Source organism: Cupressus sempervirens, chromosome 8 (genome assembly GCF_028749045.1).
Source record: "Cupressus sempervirens isolate cs-2001-9-10 chromosome 8, ASM2874904v1, whole genome shotgun sequence".
NCBI lineage: Eukaryota > Viridiplantae > Streptophyta > Pinopsida > Cupressales > Cupressaceae > Cupressus > Cupressus sempervirens.
Window position 1 is genome coordinate 699970358 of NC_143125.1, and position 20843 is coordinate 699991200.

The 20843-nt window shown below is 35.4% G+C and overlaps 1 protein-coding gene across 1 annotated transcript in view; it reads left to right on the plus strand.

The window, feature by feature from the left end:
• BRM (transcription regulatory protein SNF2) overlaps window positions 1-20593 on the plus strand; it is a 75343-nt gene extending 54750 nt beyond the window's left edge. The window contains exons 9-14 of the mRNA XM_089798808.1: window positions 11783-11986; window positions 14095-14337; window positions 14424-16076; window positions 16167-16739; window positions 19117-19356; window positions 19482-20593. Coding sequence (XP_089654934.1) covers window positions 11783-11986; window positions 14095-14337; window positions 14424-16076; window positions 16167-16739; window positions 19117-19356; window positions 19482-20147 — 3579 coding nt within the window. The 3' untranslated portion in view covers window positions 20148-20593. The remainder of the gene's footprint in view (window positions 1-11782; window positions 11987-14094; window positions 14338-14423; window positions 16077-16166; window positions 16740-19116; window positions 19357-19481) is intronic.
• Window positions 20594-20843: the final 250 nt, after the last annotated feature.

Sequence of the window (20843 nt, forward strand, 5' to 3'; positions counted from 1 at the left end):
ATTTACAATTATTGAAAAGTTAGATATTATGTGTCAGAAATGCTTAGTTGATCATGAGCATATCTATCTGCATCTTCATTTCAGTAATCTACAAATAGTTTAGATTAATTTTTTTAGCTAGAAATATTAATTAATAGTTAATTTTTTAAAACATGTATGAATAAGTTTTCTTAAATCATATTAGAATTCTCTGTCATGTGAATATGAATTACAAATCAGTTAGTTTAATGATGTAATTAGTTAGTAGAAAACCAGTTGTTACACATAGTAACTTTGGGGCTTGTCTTAAGTAATTAATTTATGTTATGTATTTAATGTTTGTAGCCACGCTGACTTGTGGCTTGATGGGTATATTTAATGTGGGTGTATTTAATTAATGTAATTTCACTAAGTCGACTTGTGGCTTGGTTTAGTATAAGTAGAGGGTCTTGAGGAGTCTAGAGTCATTGTAATTGAGGATGGAGAATAGGGGTAGTTGAGATAATGAAGTTTGAGTGGACCTAGTAGCTAAGTGTTGGCTTAGGAAACAAGGAGGTTGCTTGGTGGGTTGCAAACACGAGTTTAGATTCTTCTTGGAGTTCTCTACCAGGTTGTGTATTTGGGTTAGCTAGAGTTTGGATCTTGCGAGATCATGCTAAGCTTTTATTGTAATTGTTGACGTAATTTACTATAACTCGGAAGGTCTTATAGCCATGCATGTTGGATGAAAATCTTGTTCTGAGAATTGGCATTATGTGGATCTAAATCTCTATGTTATTGTTTATAGTCCGTTTTGTGGTTGTTTGCTGGGGGCTAGGACATCTCCTTCGGGGATTCTCCTGCCTAGCACTGTGTCACATTGTGTATAGCAATGGGCCAACAAGGATTTGAATGTATTGTTCTTGAAGTAGAGAAGATAATGATTGAACAATCCTTGGTTGGAAATGATTGTAATAGAGAATGGGTGATATGTGCACTGAGAGGAAAGTAATATGTGTGTGGGTTGTGACTAGAGGTCAAATGAATTGACAATGAGATGACCATTATCTTTGTGATGCTATTTAATGTTTTCTTGAAGTTTCTGTTGCTCAGATGTGTTTGGCATTTTCTTGTGATTAAGGAAATTGTCCCCATTAGATCATGATTCATGTCCTTAATATCTTCTTGTGTTCTAGACCCTATTTTATGGTAACTTTAAATTAACAAGACTAGGAACATTAGTAGGTTTGGGTTTGTGCTTTGTAAATCTTTGCAAAATTGTCTCAACATATTTCATATGTTTCAAACTGTAAATTTGAGGCTTTGATTTGATGAAAAAATGGGAAGCTGATTTTTGACATCGATTTGATTTTGTAGCCAAAATGTTATGTTGACTTGGCAAAATTAAAAAAGACAATGTTAGTGAGTGTTAAGAAAAATATTCTTATATTGCATCTCATAGCAAAATAAATCAAAATACTCACCCAACCTTATTAATCAGATCTACATATGCCTATTTCGAAATGAAATAAGTAAAAAATGCAACACACCTCAAACATGAATGCTAATATAAAATACATTTTTATTTTGATATGCTTAAAATTGTCTTGTGTACATGAAGAGTGGATATAGAAATTCATATATGGTATTAGCAAGAATATACGTAGAAAAGTCAAAATAAGGGATATGGGAGCCAATAATTCAAGCATTAGATACAAGCTGCTTGACCTTAAGCCTCTTTTTGCAGTTGCAACATTCTATTTGTAGCATCTTCCTGATTAACTTCTTTATTTCTAATTGCTCCGACATGCACCTTCTCTCTCATTTCTAGTAGCTTCACCTCATTCGAAACTAACCTATCCATGCATTGTTGTTTTTAAGAAGGGATTCATACTTGACTATCAACAAAATGTGGGATCATGCTTGTACAATGCAATGGATCAAAATTTATATCTTTGGCATGTATGTGCTAAGACATGCTTGAATTGTGCTCACAACATGAAGTGCCGCATAGTAGGCTCAAAATTTATAGGTCGATCTTTTGGTGCAACGACAACTCTAGTATGGAACAGGTGGTATCAGAGCTTGGTCACAGGCTTGAACCTCCTCAGGTAATGCTAAGGGGTGATTGTTGGACTAACCACCAACGTTCCCCTTCGGGATTCGTGACATGGCTTGCCGCTCCCTGTGTTCTATAAGTCTAGTGGTTGTATCAAGCATTGACAGGTCGATCTTTTGGTGCAACAGTAACTCTAGCATGTAAGAATAACTTCTTTATTTCTAATTGCTCCAGCATGTACCTTCTCTCTCATTTCTACAAACTCCCCCTCGTTTTAATCTAATTTATCTGTGCATTGTTGTTTGTAAGAATGGTTTCATCCTTGAGGATCAGCAAATTGTGGGATTATGCTTGTATAATGCAATGGATCTACATTTATGTTTTTGGAGTGTATGTGCTTAGACATGCTTGAATTGTGCTCACAACCTGAAGCACTGCATAGTTGGCTCAAAATTAAATTGACGATTCTTTAAATATGGGGCGCCCTAGCACTAAACACCAAGCAGCTGTAGTGATCAAATTTAGACTTTGAAGACTTGCAAATACTAGTTAACATTCAATAACAAAAAAATAAATTTCTGTTTCAAAGATTATAAATTTAATTTGATCTAGAAGTTGTTCTTGGTGACTTAATGTGTGAAGAGATAAGAGGTCTCCTGATGCTTGTTTTACATCTCAATCTTGAACATGATCTGTTATTGGTTCTTGTTTTGGAGGCTTTGTGATCTTTCTGAAGAATGTTCTACGACCATTTTCACGTTATCTAGGTTTCAAAGCTTGTATCCTTTGATAACATCATTATACTTGGTAAATATACACTTCTTTACTTTATAATCTGTTTTAGTCCTCTTTTTCTTTAAAACATTTATATAAGTATCACAGTTCACAACCAAAAATTCTAAGATGTTGAAGAGAGGATTGTGTACACGCCTATCCCTCGTAAGGAGTTTATTAACAAGAGTTCGTTGTGGTGATTGATTGGTCAGATACAATGCTTGAATCTCTGTAAAAATTCTGGACCACTGATAATTCTCTGATTTACTTATTAGCATCTCTTTCATTTTTTCTGCAACACCATTTGTATTGGTTCATATAGATTTATCTTTTTCTTCATTATTTGTAAATTCTTGCAAAACAGCTTGGATGGATAAAAAGTAAAAACCACTTCATTATCTTTCCAACACAATTATTATCCTCTCCATTGGTTTTCTAGAGGAGCCTTGAACTTTATGAAATTTCACAAACATCAATACCTAAGTAGCAATCGGAAATTTGCTCTTCCATAGCTTTAGCATGCAAGGAGCAAACAACCGACAAAACACTTTGATGATTTTTTTCAAAAAATTAAATAAAAAATCCTGTGACCAGTTACACCAGTTTATTTTTTGGAAAAGTAAAAACCTTAGAAACAATTTTGAGAAGAAAAAAAAAGCCAGTCTTGATTTTTGGGGAGAAAAACTGATTGGCATAGAAAATTTTGTTTTTGAGGTAAAAAAGGTAAAATCCTTGTACAAAACAATTTGAAAAATTGTGCAAAACCTCTTCAAATTTAAGGAAAAACTTATAAAAACCATCAAGAATTTTTTTAGGAGGAAAAATGATAAAAACCTGTCACTTATATTTTTATGGAGAAAAATAAGGAAAAAATAATTACTAATTTTTTATAGAACAAAAGTAAAAGTGTAGAAAAATTAGAGAGCCCTCTCGAACTGCAAAAACTCTAATCAGGGTAAACAAGAGGAAAACCCTTGCTGCAGGTAGAAAAAGCACAAAACATAGGTTTATAGGTGGCAAAGAGCTGAGGTTTGCCCAAAAATAAAGATAAACGGCAATAAAAAAAGTAGAATAAAAAATAGGCACATAAAGAGACAACAATTTATCCAGTGAAAACCCTTCAACTTGAAGGGAAAAACCCAACCACACCAGAAAAATTCTCTTTTATTAATATAATAAATGTTCAAGTATAATACTTTTAACTTGAGCCACAAAGCAATCATCTCTATATATATTTAATTGAGAGACTCTTCATATCACAACTGAAGGTCTCTTCAATTTCCAAAAGCAAGTCTCTTCATATTTCCAAATGCATGGCTTTTCACATTTCACATCTCTTCAAATAATAGCCCTTTATTTAGAGTGTGGCACCTAGCACATGTTGAATGCCACATTGTGCTCACTTGATTATAGTAAAGAGTATGACAGAAAATGTCATTATAAATATCTTCTCTTGTTGGTGATGCGATACAAACATATTGTCCCAATCTGAACATATTTTACTAGCATATATGATATGTTTTGTTAATTTTTTACCTTCGCCTTGTTTTTTCTTTTCTTTTTTTCCTTAGGAGTCAAAGCTAGCTTTTAACTCACCTTTGGGGCTAACCTATCGATTAACTTAGGATTATTACTCAAATTAGACAATGTGGATAAGGAAATCCGTGAAGGATATGGAATAAGCAACCTTATATATAGGAAATTGACTTGATGACCTTAACTCTTCTTATAGTCCATATATTGTTAATGTTTGGTAGCTTTAGTTGGATAAACTATAGTGCAAATACATATATTATATATATAAGTGTGAGATATAATATATATATTAATATATTAAATGGATGAGATGTTTATTTGTCATTATATTAATTAAATACTAATGAAGGGACATGTCTATCCATACTTCATTCTATATTAGAGAGATGGCTGACATTTGGAAAGCATATACCAAATATGACAATGCAACTACATTTTTAGTGATCTCTAGTAAAATAACATGGTATTAGAGCCATGCTGCAAATTTAAAGAATTGATAAAACATCATATGATTTGATATACTGTCAAAGAAAATGCAAATTGATAACAAAACTTTTGTGAAGCTTGAAAGATGTATTAGCTTTCACATCAATATCCTTTATCTATCTCATTTGTTTGGCTCCAAATAGTTGAATGATAATGTATATATTTATCAATTGATATAGTCTCCAACGACATATATCTGAGAAGGTATTAAGAAGGGATCAATATTTAGAACATATGGCATACGAGGATGATTAGATTGAATAAGGGATATTCGAGGAAAAGGATATAGCTTTAGATTATATCTCAACGTCTTATAGTATACTCGACAATATTATAACCATCAATTGTCTCCTCGCAACCAACGATATTAGGGAAAACATTAAAACTTAATTCTTTTGAAAATAAAGCACTTCTTAACAAGCGGACCTAATTGCAGGCATTAGGGATAACATACTATGTGGTGTGATAAATTATATCATGCTTTCTCTCAGTTGGATTGTTTTCTATTGGTGAGAAGCTAAGTTACCGAATTCACTTAGAAACCTAGAAATGTGACATTCGATTCGCTCAGATTCGAAGTCGGTTCAAATTCGATGCAAATTCGTCTAATGCTGTTGAAATTCCCTGTAAATTTGTTTTTCGGACCTTGGGCTAATGCATAGGAATTTCGATTGAATGTCTCTGACGTCAACGGAACCCGGGACGAATGCATAGCAAATGTGGACGAATTTATGAGCCACGTCATCTTTTTGACCTTTGATATTATGAAAGATAAAACCTAAAATGACGTATTAGACAACGTTTTGCTTTTCAAGCATTTGGTAGCGACGGCGGTAGTTTGTGGTTCATGTATTGCTATTCAGGGGTTGCAAACTGCTATTACATTATAACTGTGCAACATCAAATATTTCAAAGCTACTCCTCTGTCTCAGACTGAGTCATATTTGCTTGGGTTATAACTTATTTGCTGTATTTCTTTGTTATTAACTTATTTGGCGAGCTTCCTACAGAGGCTTCTTTTTGTCGTGAGCCTCTACAATCAGCCTCTACACTGCTACAGCATATAGGTATGTACTAGCATATATGATATGTTTTGTTAATTTTTTAATGTTAAACTTATGAACATCATAACAATGAAGACCAATTAGTAGTGTTTACAGGCCAAACCTAAATGACTGTAATATAATTTTATCGATGTTCTTAGTTAGTAAACACTACTAATTTTACTGTTATGATGTTCATTGTTATCTAATATCTATTAGTCTATTAGGCTATTTGAAGTGCTTTTCAGTATCTATAGCATATAAGTATTAGATAGGTCACTATTACTATTGTTTGCACTAGTCTTTAGACGATTTGTGTTCATTGTTATAAATTATAATGTTATCTATTTGAAGTGATTTTGTTATCTTCTTATTGTTGTAACTTGTTTTATTTATTTGTAGATTCTATCATGGCTGCAAGTGCATTTGTAGCCAATAACCCCAAGTTCAAAATCGACAGATGTTCCCCACTTTGGAAACGTGTTCAAATGATTCGACCATTGGCGGGTGGAGGAGGTTATGTGTGGATTTGTAGCCATTGCAAGGAGGAATTTAGCAGCTCTTACAATAGAGCAAAAACACATTTGTGCTTTATTCCTCAAAAAGGCATCAAATTTTGCACCGAAAAGCCAGGAGTAAAAGGAGTGCTACCTAAAACGTTTCTTCCAAATCACATCGTAAACAAATATATTCAAGAGCAGAAGCAAACAGAGGAATCTGCTGGGAGTGCAAATGCTTCACATCCGTTGGAAAGTGGTAGGCCTCTAAAGAAAGGAAAAACATCATCCATGTCTTCAACTACCACTCCTAATGAGCCGCCTATAGAGGGCCATCCATTCTTGCGTCCTCCTCAACAACAAATTGTAAGTAATAGAGTGGCGGGACCCTTGGAATCATCATTCCAAAATGAAGCTAGAGACATTTCTGATCAGGTCATAGCCAGATGTGTTTATGCAAATGGATTGTCATTTAATGTTGTTCGCTCATTGTATTGGCAATACATGGTGAGGGCAATTAATGTGGCTCCAAACGGGTTCAAGGGTCCTAGGTATAAGAAGGTACGCACCATTTTATTGGATGATGAGGTGGCTCCTGTAGAGAATGCCATGTTGCCCATCAAGGATGCATGGGTTGAAACACGTGTGATAATAGTATCAGATAGATGGAAAGATGCAAGGAACTGTCCTTTGGTGAATGTTCTTGTAGTGTCTACAAGAGGTGCAATGTTTCTAGAAGCATTGGATTGTGAAGGAGAGGTAAAGGATGGTCCTTTCATTGCAAACATTCTCATCAAAGTTATCTAGCAAGTTGGCCCCCAGAATGTTGTTCAAGTAATAACCGACAATGCGAAGAATTGTAGGGCTGTCGGCTTATTGGTTGAGGAGCAGTATGAACACATTTTTTGGACACCTTGTGTGGTGCTCTCACTCAACCTAATGCTGAAAAAAATTGGCACTAAGGTTGAGCGGATAAAAAAAATGTATGAAGAGGCACAAGAGATCCAAATGCTTGTCATGAACCACCATATGCTGCAAGCCATATTCGGACAATTCTCGAAATTGGAGCTCTTGAAGGTAAGTTGAATTGTTTAAAATTTAAACATGTTTTAGAAATCTAGCCACTTTAGTAAGTTTTGTATGTTTTCAAATTTTTAATCTATTACCTGTTTTAATTTTAAAATCTGTTGCTGAGACTCGCTTTGCCTCCAACACCATTGTTTTGAGGCGCCTTATCAAGGTTAAAGACGCATTGACTAGAATGGTAACTAGTGCTAATTGGATCGTATGGAGGCAATCTAATAGTGATCAAGCAACTGCCGTAATGGGATTGATACTAAATGAATCTTGGTTGGGTCGTGCTGAGTACCTTCTGAAGATCACCGAGCCTATATTGAGCATGATCCGATACACTGACATAGATAGGCCTTGCTTGGGTGAGGTATATGATGGTATTGACTCCATGATTGAGGACACTAGAAATATCATAAATGAGAAAGAGCAAGATCCTGATGAAAAGTTCTTCAAGGAGCTACAGTGAATCATGATAGAGAGATGGAACAAAATGACTACTCCTTTGTATCCACTTGCCTTCACATTGAGCTCCAAGTTCTATAGCCAATCGGTCCTCAAGGAGAGTACCACTAGAGTTGCTCAAGGGTACAAGGCAGCCCTTCAAAGACTCTTTCTTGAGCACCTACGACCTGTAGTGAGGTTTGAATTTATGAGTTTTGCGAGCACCGATGATTGTGGTAGTGAGACTCTTGAAGACAAGAACAATGTTGATGCTCATAAATGGTAGTACTTCCATGGTCAAAAATACCAACACTTGCAGCCCATTGCCATCAAAATTTTATCAGAGGTTAGTTTTTTAATTTTAACATTCTAATTACTAGTTTCTTGTTGGTAAATATTCAAAACTCTAATTTATAGTTTATTGTTGGTAAATTTGCAAATCTTGATAGATTGCTAGTTCATCATCATCCGAGAGGTATTGGAGCACATACTCTTTCATCCACTCGATAAAACACAACCCACTAAACTCCAAGAAAGTAGATAACTTGGTGTTTGTGCATTCAACTTGAGGCTCACAACTCACAAAGAGAATACAGAAAAAAAGGGGGAGGCAAAACAATGGGATGTCGAACCAGAGGCTGCGGAGTTGGAAGTCCACTTTGATGCACTTGCGATTGAAGATGGTGCTCCTGAGATACATAGTAGTGATGGAGCCGATCTTGAGGCTATGGCTGAGACTACAGTTGAGATTGTTGACGCTAGTGGCACTAATCGTGCTTTTAATCAGCAACTGCCTAATGATGATGAATTCTTTGATGAATTTTGATGATACATTGATATTTGTTATTTGATCACATATGAGTCTATGACTGATTACTGAGTAGTAATTCAGTGGTTAGTTATGTTGACATTGTTGTTTTAAAGACTAAAGTTTTGAACTGAAACATTCATATGGTATTATGGTGCTATATTTTGACATATTGTCATGCCAATCGAACAAATCATTAATAAATGTGGTGGTTGAATTTGCTAAATTGCTTTAGATTAGCATAGTGGTGTATGAACTGGTATGCTACAGCATATATATATAATTAAAAAAAAAAAAAATTCTTGTACGAACGAACCCAAACCCGGTCCAAAATTTTTTTGATCGAATTTCGAACCTAAATGTCAAACCCGCATCCGAACTAGAATCCGAACTGACAACTTAGGTGAGAAGTTGCAACTACATATATGCAATAACCGAATACTTGTTGATAAATTATCATTACCTAAGAAAACAATGATTAAACAAGCAATTATTTTGATCAATTGATATGAGGAAATAAAGAAATTTGAATGATGCAAAATTTATAAACTTCAGCCGTAGGAATTGAGTATATTTCAGTATTTATGCAAGCACCTTTGCAGATTTCAATGATACGGAGATTAATATGAAATAAAATATTGTTTGCAAACTATACAAACTCAGCAATCATAAGAGCGATTCCTATGCGGAGAGGAAATGATACAAGTAAGTATTAAGTTGAGGCACTTATTAAAAAAAGAAGAAGAAATTTGGTCAAGTTAAAGACCACGATATATATTATACCTTGTAAGGTGAAGATTGTAATAATTACTGCATAGAATAGAATATATTTATCGTGAATTAAGTGTAGATTCAAATTTATAATATTCTTACAATTAATAATATTATTAAGAATAATTATTAAAGGTGATTTTTATTACAATAAAAGCTATTTGCCTTGATTTTCTCTCGAGAATGTTGTTGCAGGAAAAAAAGGAAGATTGATTTCCAACTCAGAGGAAGATTGAGATTTAGAAGGAGCTTGACATTTTATTACATGCAACGTTGAAAGAGAGGGAGCATATAGAGGATATGGTTTAGTCAAACTTCAGTGATCTCAGACGTATTGACTCGGAGGGAGTAGATCATGTTGAGAAGGATTTTCCAATCATCAATAAATTGTAAACAGTTAAGAGAACTGCAATTTATGAATATTGTTCATAACTATATGGGCCTATCCCCTGTGTACATCATGAGGAAGTGACGACTTCCAAATGATTATCATTTGTATTTGTAGAAGTTATTGTAAGGTGACGATCTTACAATAACTTCATTTAAATGTTGAATGAGTTGACATTCAACTATCAAATGAGTTGATATTCAAGAAACTAGAAAGTCAAATGAGTTGACAGTCACCAAATGAGTTGGCATTCAATAAACCGAGAAGTCAAATGAGTTGACATTCCATAAACCAATTTTTACGTTGAGCTAATATGTTATTCATATTGTGCATGAATCTTGTTTATCCTTCCTACCTAAGATGGAGTGTTAATGTTTGGTAGCTTTAGTTGGATAAAATATATGAGATATTTATTTGTCATTAATTAATTAAATAGTAATGTAGGGACATGTCTATCCATACTTCATTCTATAGTAGAGAGATGGCTGCCATTTGGAAAGCATATACCAAAAATGACAATGTAACTACATTTGCAGTGATCTTGGGAAAATAACATATATGGCTTGTTAAAGGTACTTCGTAAGTTTTTGGAGAAAGAATATGACCTTGTAGATATATTGGGTCTGCCACTAGTAGAATCTGGTTGTCGTTTAAACAAGGTTTCATTGGGGAGTGCTCAAAGGCTTACACTAGAAACTAGTCTACTTTGCATGCGTGGTTTAGTTGACCGCAAAGTATGGGGTAGTGTATGTGATTCTTGGAACCTAGTCTGTGGATGTGCGATAAGTTTTTCGAAAACTGAGAATCCTATGTCAAATCCTTCATGATTGATGTGTATCCCATAGTCTAAAATATTTGAGTTACATCTTTAGATCCATGGCTCAAGAATCTACGTCAACACAAATGAAGTTGAAAGCTGTGCACAGATCTATATAGGTTCTCACAACAGGGTCACTTGATCTCTCTCTATTCCTCTGGTATTAACTGAACAAGAGCTAGAAACTGTGTGCCCAAAGTTGGATTGTGTGTCAAAACTCTGTTGCCCTATTTATATAGTCTCACAGGGCCGATAACAAAAGCCAGTTTAATAGTCTTTTTTAATTTTATCTTTGAAATGGATTCCAAACTGAATGCATTAAATTTGGCAACCCTGGTGAAATAGGTAATAAGTTTTAACCATAATAATATTGATTTGTGGTAGTTTTTTGATTGTGCATGCAGTAGTCTTTTTGAAAACACTATAACTGAAGTTATTCCTGATTAAGTAACGAACTTTTAAGTCTTTTTCTTTAGTTTGCTGAATTATTCCAAATTTCTTTTCTATGATGGGTTATCCATTAGAGCATATGCTTTAAAGGAGACTATAATTGTAGTACCTAAGTAGTGAGAAGGACATATACTTCCATAAAACGAAAGTTTCTTTTGCAGATTAAAATCCAGAGACTGGTGAACAAATAATACCACATTTAGTATTACAATGAGCTGAGCATCAGAAACAGAAGCTTACTGATGAAACAAATTTGAAGTTGGTGCTAAGTAATGGCAATTCTATTATGTTCTTTTTTTCCTGGAATATAGTGTGTAAGTTGACTAGGTTCTGTTGTTTTTTGAAAGCTCTCTTCCTTATGAATCTATATCTGGTGTAAACAAGAAAGCCCAAGATTTGGATAAAATTGTGCAGTTGGTCCCAGAAGGAATATGAAATTTTGATACACAATGCAGCAAATACTTTTAAATCAAAGATAATTCTTTTCTTAAAGCTTGTTATCTTTACACTAAGCTGGGTATATTTTGGCATGTAATATAATATTTATATGACATATAAATTCTTGATCTATCCACAATATATGTCGTTTTTTTTTCTCATTTTGTGATATAAATTGCATAGGTGTATAAATGTGATATGTATCTTAATGGGATTATTCTCTTCTCTGTTTTTATTTGCAGGAGGTTTGTGCAATGAAGTTTAATGTGCTTGTCACAACGTATGAGTTCATTATGAGAGATCGAGCAAAGCTTTCAAGGGTGGACTGGAAATATATCATTATTGACGAGGCACAGCGAATGAAAGACAGAGAATCGCAACTTTCACGTGATTTGGATAGATTTAGGTGTCAAAGGCGATTGCTTCTTACTGGAACACCATTGCAGGTGCGTGGACTGTTGTTCTTTCTAATTTTTAAACTTGAGAAAAAAAAGTGTAATTGAAATCTTTCAAAGTGATCAAATTAAGTTAATCACTTTGTGTGGCATAGTTTTAGGTGATTTTTATGCTGTTTAAGAAGCAAGAACTATCATGGCCAATTGATTTTTGTGTTTACATCTGATCCATCTAGGCTGGAATTTTTTTGAACTTAGAATTTTTGGAAATTGAAATAAATGGTAAAGCGAATTTGCTGTAATTTTTGTTTCTGCAAGGTTACAAGATCATGTCTTATTTAATGCTAAATCAGGGTGCTTACTTTTTGTTGATTATTTCATATATGATTTGAGATGGGCTTCTTCATTCTATTTAGTCCTTAGTTACCTTGTTCGGACCCTGGAGCTCAGGTCCGGATCTGGATTCGCCTGGGTTCGGATTCGTGCTTGGGTCCAGATCTGGGTCCGGGCGGGGTCCCTAATTGGGACTGTGGGCCATAAAAGTGTTTCAGATTACATTAAAATATCATTATTTTAATATTTTCAATGTATGATTTTCTTTACAATATTAACATTGATTAATGAGTGAGTATATAATGCTTATCTTTGACATTTGGCATTGATCAATGATCAAGTAGCATTGATATATTCATACTATGAAATGACTTCGTGAGTTAGTTTTACAACTATGCATGTTTTTTTTTTTACACACACACACACACACACACACACACACATATATACATACTTACGAACCCACCTAGGAACCCAAATTGGAAATTCTTTTTTGCCCGAACCCACAAACCTGAATTCGTCCCCAAACCCGAATCGGCAACTTAGATTTAGTCTGCTATTGTGTTATCTCCAAATATAAAATATACACCATTATCTGTTTCCAGTGAAAGAGCTTATATTATGTATCTTTTGGTTTTGCTCACTACAAGGAAGCATTTATAATCCTTGAGTCAACTATATTAGTAAACAGCTATTTCATTATAGGCTTTTAATTTGCATATGCTTCTGAAAGATGGAAAGGCACGACTGACTAATTGCAATTTCTATGGCATGGAGGAATAGCCTAAATTTTATAGTTATATGCACTTGTATATCTACATTCCCTTTTTAGCCTCAGGTAGCCGATAAACTCTTTTCTACAGAAGCAACAAGCAGGCTATAAACTCATACCAGACCAAATGTGCCTGTTAAAATAATAAGAAAAACAGAGAGGCTATTCTGTGCAAGTGCAGATAACTGAATCAATAGATTCTCTACTTTCTGACAAACCTATCAAATTTATCTTAAATTATTATAACTAAACATTCTGTTAACATTCTTCTTGCATTAAGTTTGTAGAGGATTCATTGTTAATTTTATGGAAAAGATTCTCTCGTAGACGAGGCTGTAAGAATGGAAAAACTTTATTGTACAGTACATGCTTTTATTATACAATGACGGAGGCATAAAATATGTATTAGATTTTCTTTCAATTTTAAGTTTTTAACTTGCATGATCTTACCATCATGAAGGTGCACATAAATCATGAAGTGTTTCTAGTCTTCTAGAACATCCAGTAGGATTGTTTTCTTTTGTCTTTACTAGATACTAATGGATATAATTTTAGCAGAAAGCAGCTGCAAAATGCTCAAAGCTTCACTATATAAAGTGTTGGCACAAACAGTAATATAAATGGTGTCCTTGATCTTTATCTTAGATGAAGAAGTATATTTTGTTATACCTGCGGGAGTTCTGTTAGTTTTAAGTTTTTAATAATGGGGCAATGTGCTTGACGCATGCAACAGGACACTAAACAAAAAACAAAAAACAAGAACACTGGAAATATAAAAACTGGAAGTCCCTGATAAAACTAGCTTATGGTTATCATATCTCCATACAAGATGGTTATCAATTTCATTATCTGGACCAAGTAGTAATTATCAAAAGTCTGCTAACAAGATGATTTAGATTTGTAATGTTTTATTATGGTGTAATATGGCATCCACATAAAAAAAGAGACTAAATAGTGATTATTGCCGAGTCTTGTTTGTTTCCCTGGAACTAGTTTATGGTATAATCTAAGTTCTTTGTAGTGCGAGCCAGTTGATTTGTGTTCTTGTATGCAGAATGATTTGCAGGAACTTTGGTCCCTTTTGAATTTGCTTCTGCCTGAAGTGTTTGATAATCGGAAAGCTTTTCATGACTGGTTTTCTAAACCCTTTCTAAAGGATGCGCCATCTCAGTCTTCTGAAGACGATTGGCTTGAAACTGAGAAAAAGGTTATCATAATACACAGGCTGCATCAGATACTGGAGCCTTTCATGCTTCGGCGTCGGGTCGAAGATGTAGAAGGGTCTCTTCCACCCAAGGTAATGTTGTTTAATCTTGTTTTTGTTACTCACTGTGATTCTTTAATGCTGTAAATTTGATCATCTTATGTTTCTTTCACCAACAGATATCTGTGGTGCTGCGTTGTAAAATGTCAGCCCTTCAAGGTGCTGTTTATGATTGGATTAAAGCAACAGGCAGTCTTAGGCTTGATCCACAAACTGAAGCCAGGAGAGTAGAAAACAATCCAAAGCGACAAATTAGGGCATATGTACCATTGCAGAACAGGTGTATGGAGCTGCGGAAGGTCTGTAACCACCCCTTACTAAGTTATCCTTATCGCCAAGATTATTCTAATGATTATATGGTGCGATCATGTGGAAAACTTTGGGTCCTTGATAGAATTCTTATCAAACTACACAGAACAGGCCACCGTGTGCTCTTATTCAGTACTATGACAAAGCTGCTTGATATATTAGAGGAATATCTCCAATGGCGACGTCTTCAGTATAGAAGGATTGATGGTACGACGAGTCTTGAAGACAGAGAGTCAGCAATTGGTGATTTTAACAAGCCTGGTTCTGAATGCTTCCTTTTTCTACTGAGTATTCGTGCAGCAGGAAGGGGTTTGAATCTCCAATCAGCAGATACTGTGGTCATATATGATCCTGATCCTAACCCAAAAAATGAAGAACAAGCTGTGGCTAGGGCTCACCGAATTGGTCAGAAGAGAGAAGTCAAAGTTATATACATGGAAGCTGTTGTCGAAACCATAACAAGCTACCAGAAAGAAGATGAACTCCGGACAGGGGGCAATGTGGATGATGAAGATGAGCTTGCTGGTAAAGACCGATATATGGGCTCTGTTGAAAGCCTCGTTCGTAACAATATTCAGCAATACAAAATTGACATGGCAGATGAAGTCATAAATGCAGGGCGTTTTGACCAAAGGACAACACAAGAGGAGAGGCGCGTGACATTGGAGACTCTTTTGCATGATGAAGAAAGATACCAAGAAACTGTCCACGATGTTCCTTCAATGCAAGAAGTGAATCGTTTAATTGCTAGAAGCAAAGAGGAAGTGGAACTGTTTGACCAGATGGATGAGGAGTTGAATTGGCCAGGTGAGATGATGAGACACCATCAAATTCCGAAGTGGCTTCGTGTGGGTTCTTTAGAAGTAAATGCTGCTGTTAATTCTATGTCCAAGCAGGCAATGAAGAGAGGATTGGTGGTACCAATTGGTACCAAGGATGAGGAGGATAGATTATGTGCTATGCATCCTGTCCCTGAAAAGAAACTGGGGAACATGAAAACAAATCCAAGCAAAAGACCTCCTAGATCTGAATCAAATAGTAAAAAGCAGTTGCCTCATAAACATCGAGATATTGCAATTGTCAATAATGAAAGGGAAGACAGTGAAGATAGCTTGGAGGAGAAAGATGGTTCATCAACACATGAAGAAGAGGGAGAAATTAGAGAGGATTTAGAAGATGAAGAGAATAGCAGAGCTGCTGGTCCTGAACTTAATGATAGGGTTCAATCTGAAGAAGAAACTGAAGTAGAATGTGATGAGGGTGACAATGAGGTATCTAAAGCCATGAATGTTGCAGGAAAGATTGTTAGAGAAGGTATTGAACGCGAGGCTGCATCCTCAGAGTCCTCATTTCAAAATGTGAAGTTGAATATACGTCAGGCTTCATCCCCCACAATATCTGCCCAGAAGTTTGGATCTTTGGCTGCCTTAGAAGCAAAACCTGTGGCACATCCAAAAACAATGGTCAGTGAAGATTGGCAAGTGATTCTAGTATATTTGATTTCTTGTTTTAAATGTATTTATCAATTAACAATTTTTGTCATTTGTACACAGGTTGAAGAGCTTGAAGAAGGTGAAATTGTTGCATCTGGTGATTCTCACATGGACTTTCAGCATTCAGGAAGTTGGGTTCACGAGCGTGAGGATGGCGAAGAGGAACAAGTCTTGCAGCCAAAGATTAAAAGGAAGCGTAGCATGCGCAATCGTCCTCGACAGAATTCAGATAAGCTGGAGGAGAAGCCCAATGTTGAAAAGCGAGTGTTGCACCCTGGAAACTTCTACCAGCAAAGTTCTAATCAGGCAAGTTATGATTATGGGCGACAGCTAGGACTAAATAAAGAAGTTGGAGCTTTTAGCGAGTCTGTGTATGACAAGGCTGATCATTGGGGTGCAAACGCTAAGAGAAAGCAGCTTGTGCAATCAAGAGTTGATGATGGTCTGCCAGAGACAAATGCTGCTTCAAAGCAACATGTTCTGCTTAAGCACAACCGAGTGAATGGGTTTGTTGAGCCTAACCAAGATGCCACAGAATATCCTAGAGAGAGACGAGATTCCAAATTGATGCACTCAGGTGGATCTCCAAATTGTGTTGGAGGGGGGCACATGGCAGAGATCTATCAGAAAAGGGTAAGGATCTTATTTTGTTTTGCTATATTTTATTATAAATAATTCATTTGCATGTTGAATGCTGTAGTTGCAACACTTTCTCATTGTTAAATCTTGGCTTTTTATATCTATGGATAATCTACATCAAGATTTGGAGATATACAAGAATGACAGAAAATGTGTATTGAAAATAAGTGCATTTTTTTACTTTATTTTTTTGTATCAGAGCAAGGAGTTGCAATGTGCTTACCAGTTCTAACATGGTATAAACCAAAACAATAACCAAAATAACACTATAAACTAAAATAATGTCCAAATTACTGAGATGAAAATATTAGGAAATATTTGATGACCATATTTTGCATTGTTTTCAGAGTTTAGATATATACTTCTGGATTTGTATGGACAGCAGATGACAGAATGTGATTCTTGAAGCTTAAGCCAGTCAACTGGACACCCCTGATCACAGTGGCACCAATAAGTGGTTATAATTTTTCTAACATTGTATAAACCAAAACAATAACCAAATTAACACTATAAACTGAAAAAATGACCAAAAATTACCGTGTGATAAAAATATTAGCAAATACCCAGTGACCATATTTTGCATTGTTTTCAGAGTTAAGATATATACTTTTGCTTTTTGTATGGAAAGCAGATGACAGAATGTGATTCTTAAAGCTTAAGCCAGCCAAGTGGACATCTTGGATCACAGCACCAATAAGTGGTTATAATTTGTAGTTATATCAATAAAGAGAAGACAGCTCTATCTTAACAGGAATATGAGTACTTTGCTGAAACTATTCTAGAAGATGTAGAGACACATGCAAACTTCAGCAATATATTAAAAAACAGTACTTACCAACTAAACATTTATAAACAGAAAACCAGCAAGGAGACCCAGGCGTCAGGCACATCCTATAATGTTTAACTGTCATCTTCAAAATTTGGTTTACTGTTTATTATTGAATGTTGGAAATGTTTTGGACAAATTGTTTTTCTTCGAGGATAAAGTTGTATGGTTCTTGCTAGTGCTTCATTGACGAGAGTTCCATCCAATTTTTTTTTTTTCTGTTTACTAAAACCTCTTTCATAAATACACACTAGTTTTCATGGGTGCACTTACCCTCATCCCTAGGATGCGTACCACCTCCCCAAGCATGGTGTACATATACCCAAGTACCATGTACTTGGTGGATAGCATCATAGATAAGGACCCTGATTAAGATTTCTGATTTTTGTTACAGTTTTTGTTTGCATATCAGCTTGTTTACTAGGCTTAATTTATAGTTATATCAATAAAGAGAAAACAGCTCCTATCTTAACAGGAATACCAGTAGTTTGCTGAAACTATTATAGATGTAGAGACACATGCAAAACTTCAGCAATGTATATAAAAATAGAGCTTACCAATAAAAAACTTACAAACAGAAAACCAGCAAAGAGACGCAGGCTTCAGGCTCATGCTATAATGTATTAACTGTCATCTTCAAAATTTGGTTTACTGTTTATTATTTAATGTTGAAAATGTTTTGAACAAATTGTTTTTCTTTGAGGACAAAGTTGTATGGTCTCTCAGCTAGTGCTTCATTGATGAGAGTTCCATCCAAATTATTTTTGTTTCTTTTTACTAAAACCTCTTTCGTAAATACACACTAGTTTGCATGGGTGCACATGCCCACATCCCTAGGACGCATACCCACCTCCCCAAGCACGGGGTACACGTACCCAAGTACCATGTACTTAGTGGAGAGCATCATAGATAAAGGACCTTGATTAAGATTTCTGATTTTTGTTACATTTTTTTGTTTGCATATCAGCTTGTTTCCTAAGCTTAATTCAACACGTAATCATTTTGAAACTTTAATACAACACTGATTAACAGTGAAATTTATTACTGTTCAAGTCAATTTTATCACTTGCAATGTCATCGTTATATGATTTATGATCTTCTTGTTCATGTTCAAAATCTGCCTTCTCTGTTATGCATCTTTTCAGTTAGCATATGTTATTATTACAAACGTATTGCAACTCTGAAGCTGAAAACAATACATTACATCTGTAAACTTTATCACTCGTCTTGTTTTCAAAAGCCATTGTTCTGACTCATTTTTTTCGGATTTTCTATAAATCTATTAAGAAAATTGATGTACCCAAGTACGCCCCCCCTCCTATTTTGGAAAGTAGCCGTACCCGTACTTGTATCCAAAGTACCCAAGTACCCCCAGTCCACATTTTGCTAATTTTTTAGACATTTTTTGACTGCACCCTGGGAAATATCCCAACTTTTTTTTTTTTCAGTTGTTTCTTTAATCTGTCCTATAAAAGAGTCCTATGTTTTAGATTGGATGCTCCCTTTATAATTAATCTTAAGAAACATGGTACATTCTTCTTGCAGTGCAAGATTGTTCTCGACAAACTTCAAGCTGCAATAAACAAGTCTGGAGGACTCATAACAGTACTTTTCTCGGAGCTTCCCAAGAGAAGTGAAAATCCAGGATACTATAGGTGTGTTGCTAATCCCATTGATGCACGGACAATTGAACAACACCTTGACCGTTGTGAATATGCAACTGTATTGGACTTTGCTGCTGATGTGCAGTTGGTTTTGGACAATGCTGGGCGTTATTCTAATGAGGTACTGTAATGTGGTTTTATTTAATCAATGAAATGAAAACAAGATATTGTTCATGATAAATTTTTGAATGAAATAATAGTTGATGCAATTGGACTTATGCTTGATATACTGCTTGTGTCAAACAGGTCAAGGCAGATGCAAGGAGGTATCAAGCTATATTCTTTCAGCGCATGGCTCTGGCCTTTCCTGATGTTGATTTCAGTTTTGTCAAAACACGAAGCTTGATTTCTCTTGGGCAGTCAGCAACACCATCTACATCATCCCCTAAGCAACAATTAAACTCTTCTCGGCTTCTCAAGTCACAGGATGCTCTTAATCTGGCATCTGATTCAGGTGCTGGGAAGTATTTGGCACGCAACAGTAGTGCAGTCGGCGAGGAGATGAGGGAGAGAGCAACACTGAAGGAAAATATTTCCAAAATGCCAAAGGAAACTAGGGTGATGTTTGCAGATCGGGCACAGGACAGGGAAAGAGGCAAGGGGGATGAAGTAGATGAAGTGACTCATCCTGGTGATTTTGTGATTTGCAAAAAGAAGCGAAAAGATAGGGATAAAGTAGTAGTAAAACCTAGGATGGTTAACCAAACACCTGACAGTACTCAGGTTGTAAGAGGCTTGCCACAGAAAGATATCTTACTTCCTGGGCATGCTAGACAGGCTCAGGGATGGCCCCAGCTTGCTAGTACTGAAAAGAATGGTACTAGTGGGCTTGATACTGAAGATGTTCAGTGGGCTAAACCTGTGAAGAGGTTGAGGACAGATACTGGCAAGAGGAGGCCCAGTCATATTTGATTTTGTAAATAATGAAATCATTTATTGCAGTGTCTGCATATTCTGTAACCAGGAATCTTCACCATTGTTACAATGTATTTTAGCACATGTTCAGCAAAGCGCTCTTGATTTAGAGTTTCATGTTGTAAAGTATGTCTTGTAGAAGATTATGCATACTAACCTATTCCATTTAAGTATTAGTATAACGTCCACTGATCTCCAACGTAAAAGTGTGATCAATTTGACAATTATTCAGAGCCACCATTTCCATGTCGGATTTGTAAAGACTGAAGAGTCGGACGAGGACTCTCGTCTTATTGCTAGAAACTAAATTTTTATTTGGTTTCTTTAGCTGGTTGTCCTTCTCAAGTCTGAAGATAAAAAGATGAATGATGTCCGCTAGAAGTTAAATTAACTGATGTAATTGGTTCTAAGTCAATTTTATTGGGAGTATTTGTTTTGTTTAATTGCTCTTTTACAAAGCTGATTTTTATTAGACCAATAATACATTTTTAGGTGGGCAATTGCAAATGTCATTATTGGTCCTGCACAATTCTCTTGCTGCTACAGTTCTCTGAAATGCCTTTTCAAGGTAGTATGATTAATTCCTCAACAGTGTAATTAAAAATTGGGTGTAGTGATGTTTGAAATTTGTTTCCCACGTGTGAAGTATCCTAATCAATGTATCCAAATTTCAAGCCATAATTTGCTTGAAAA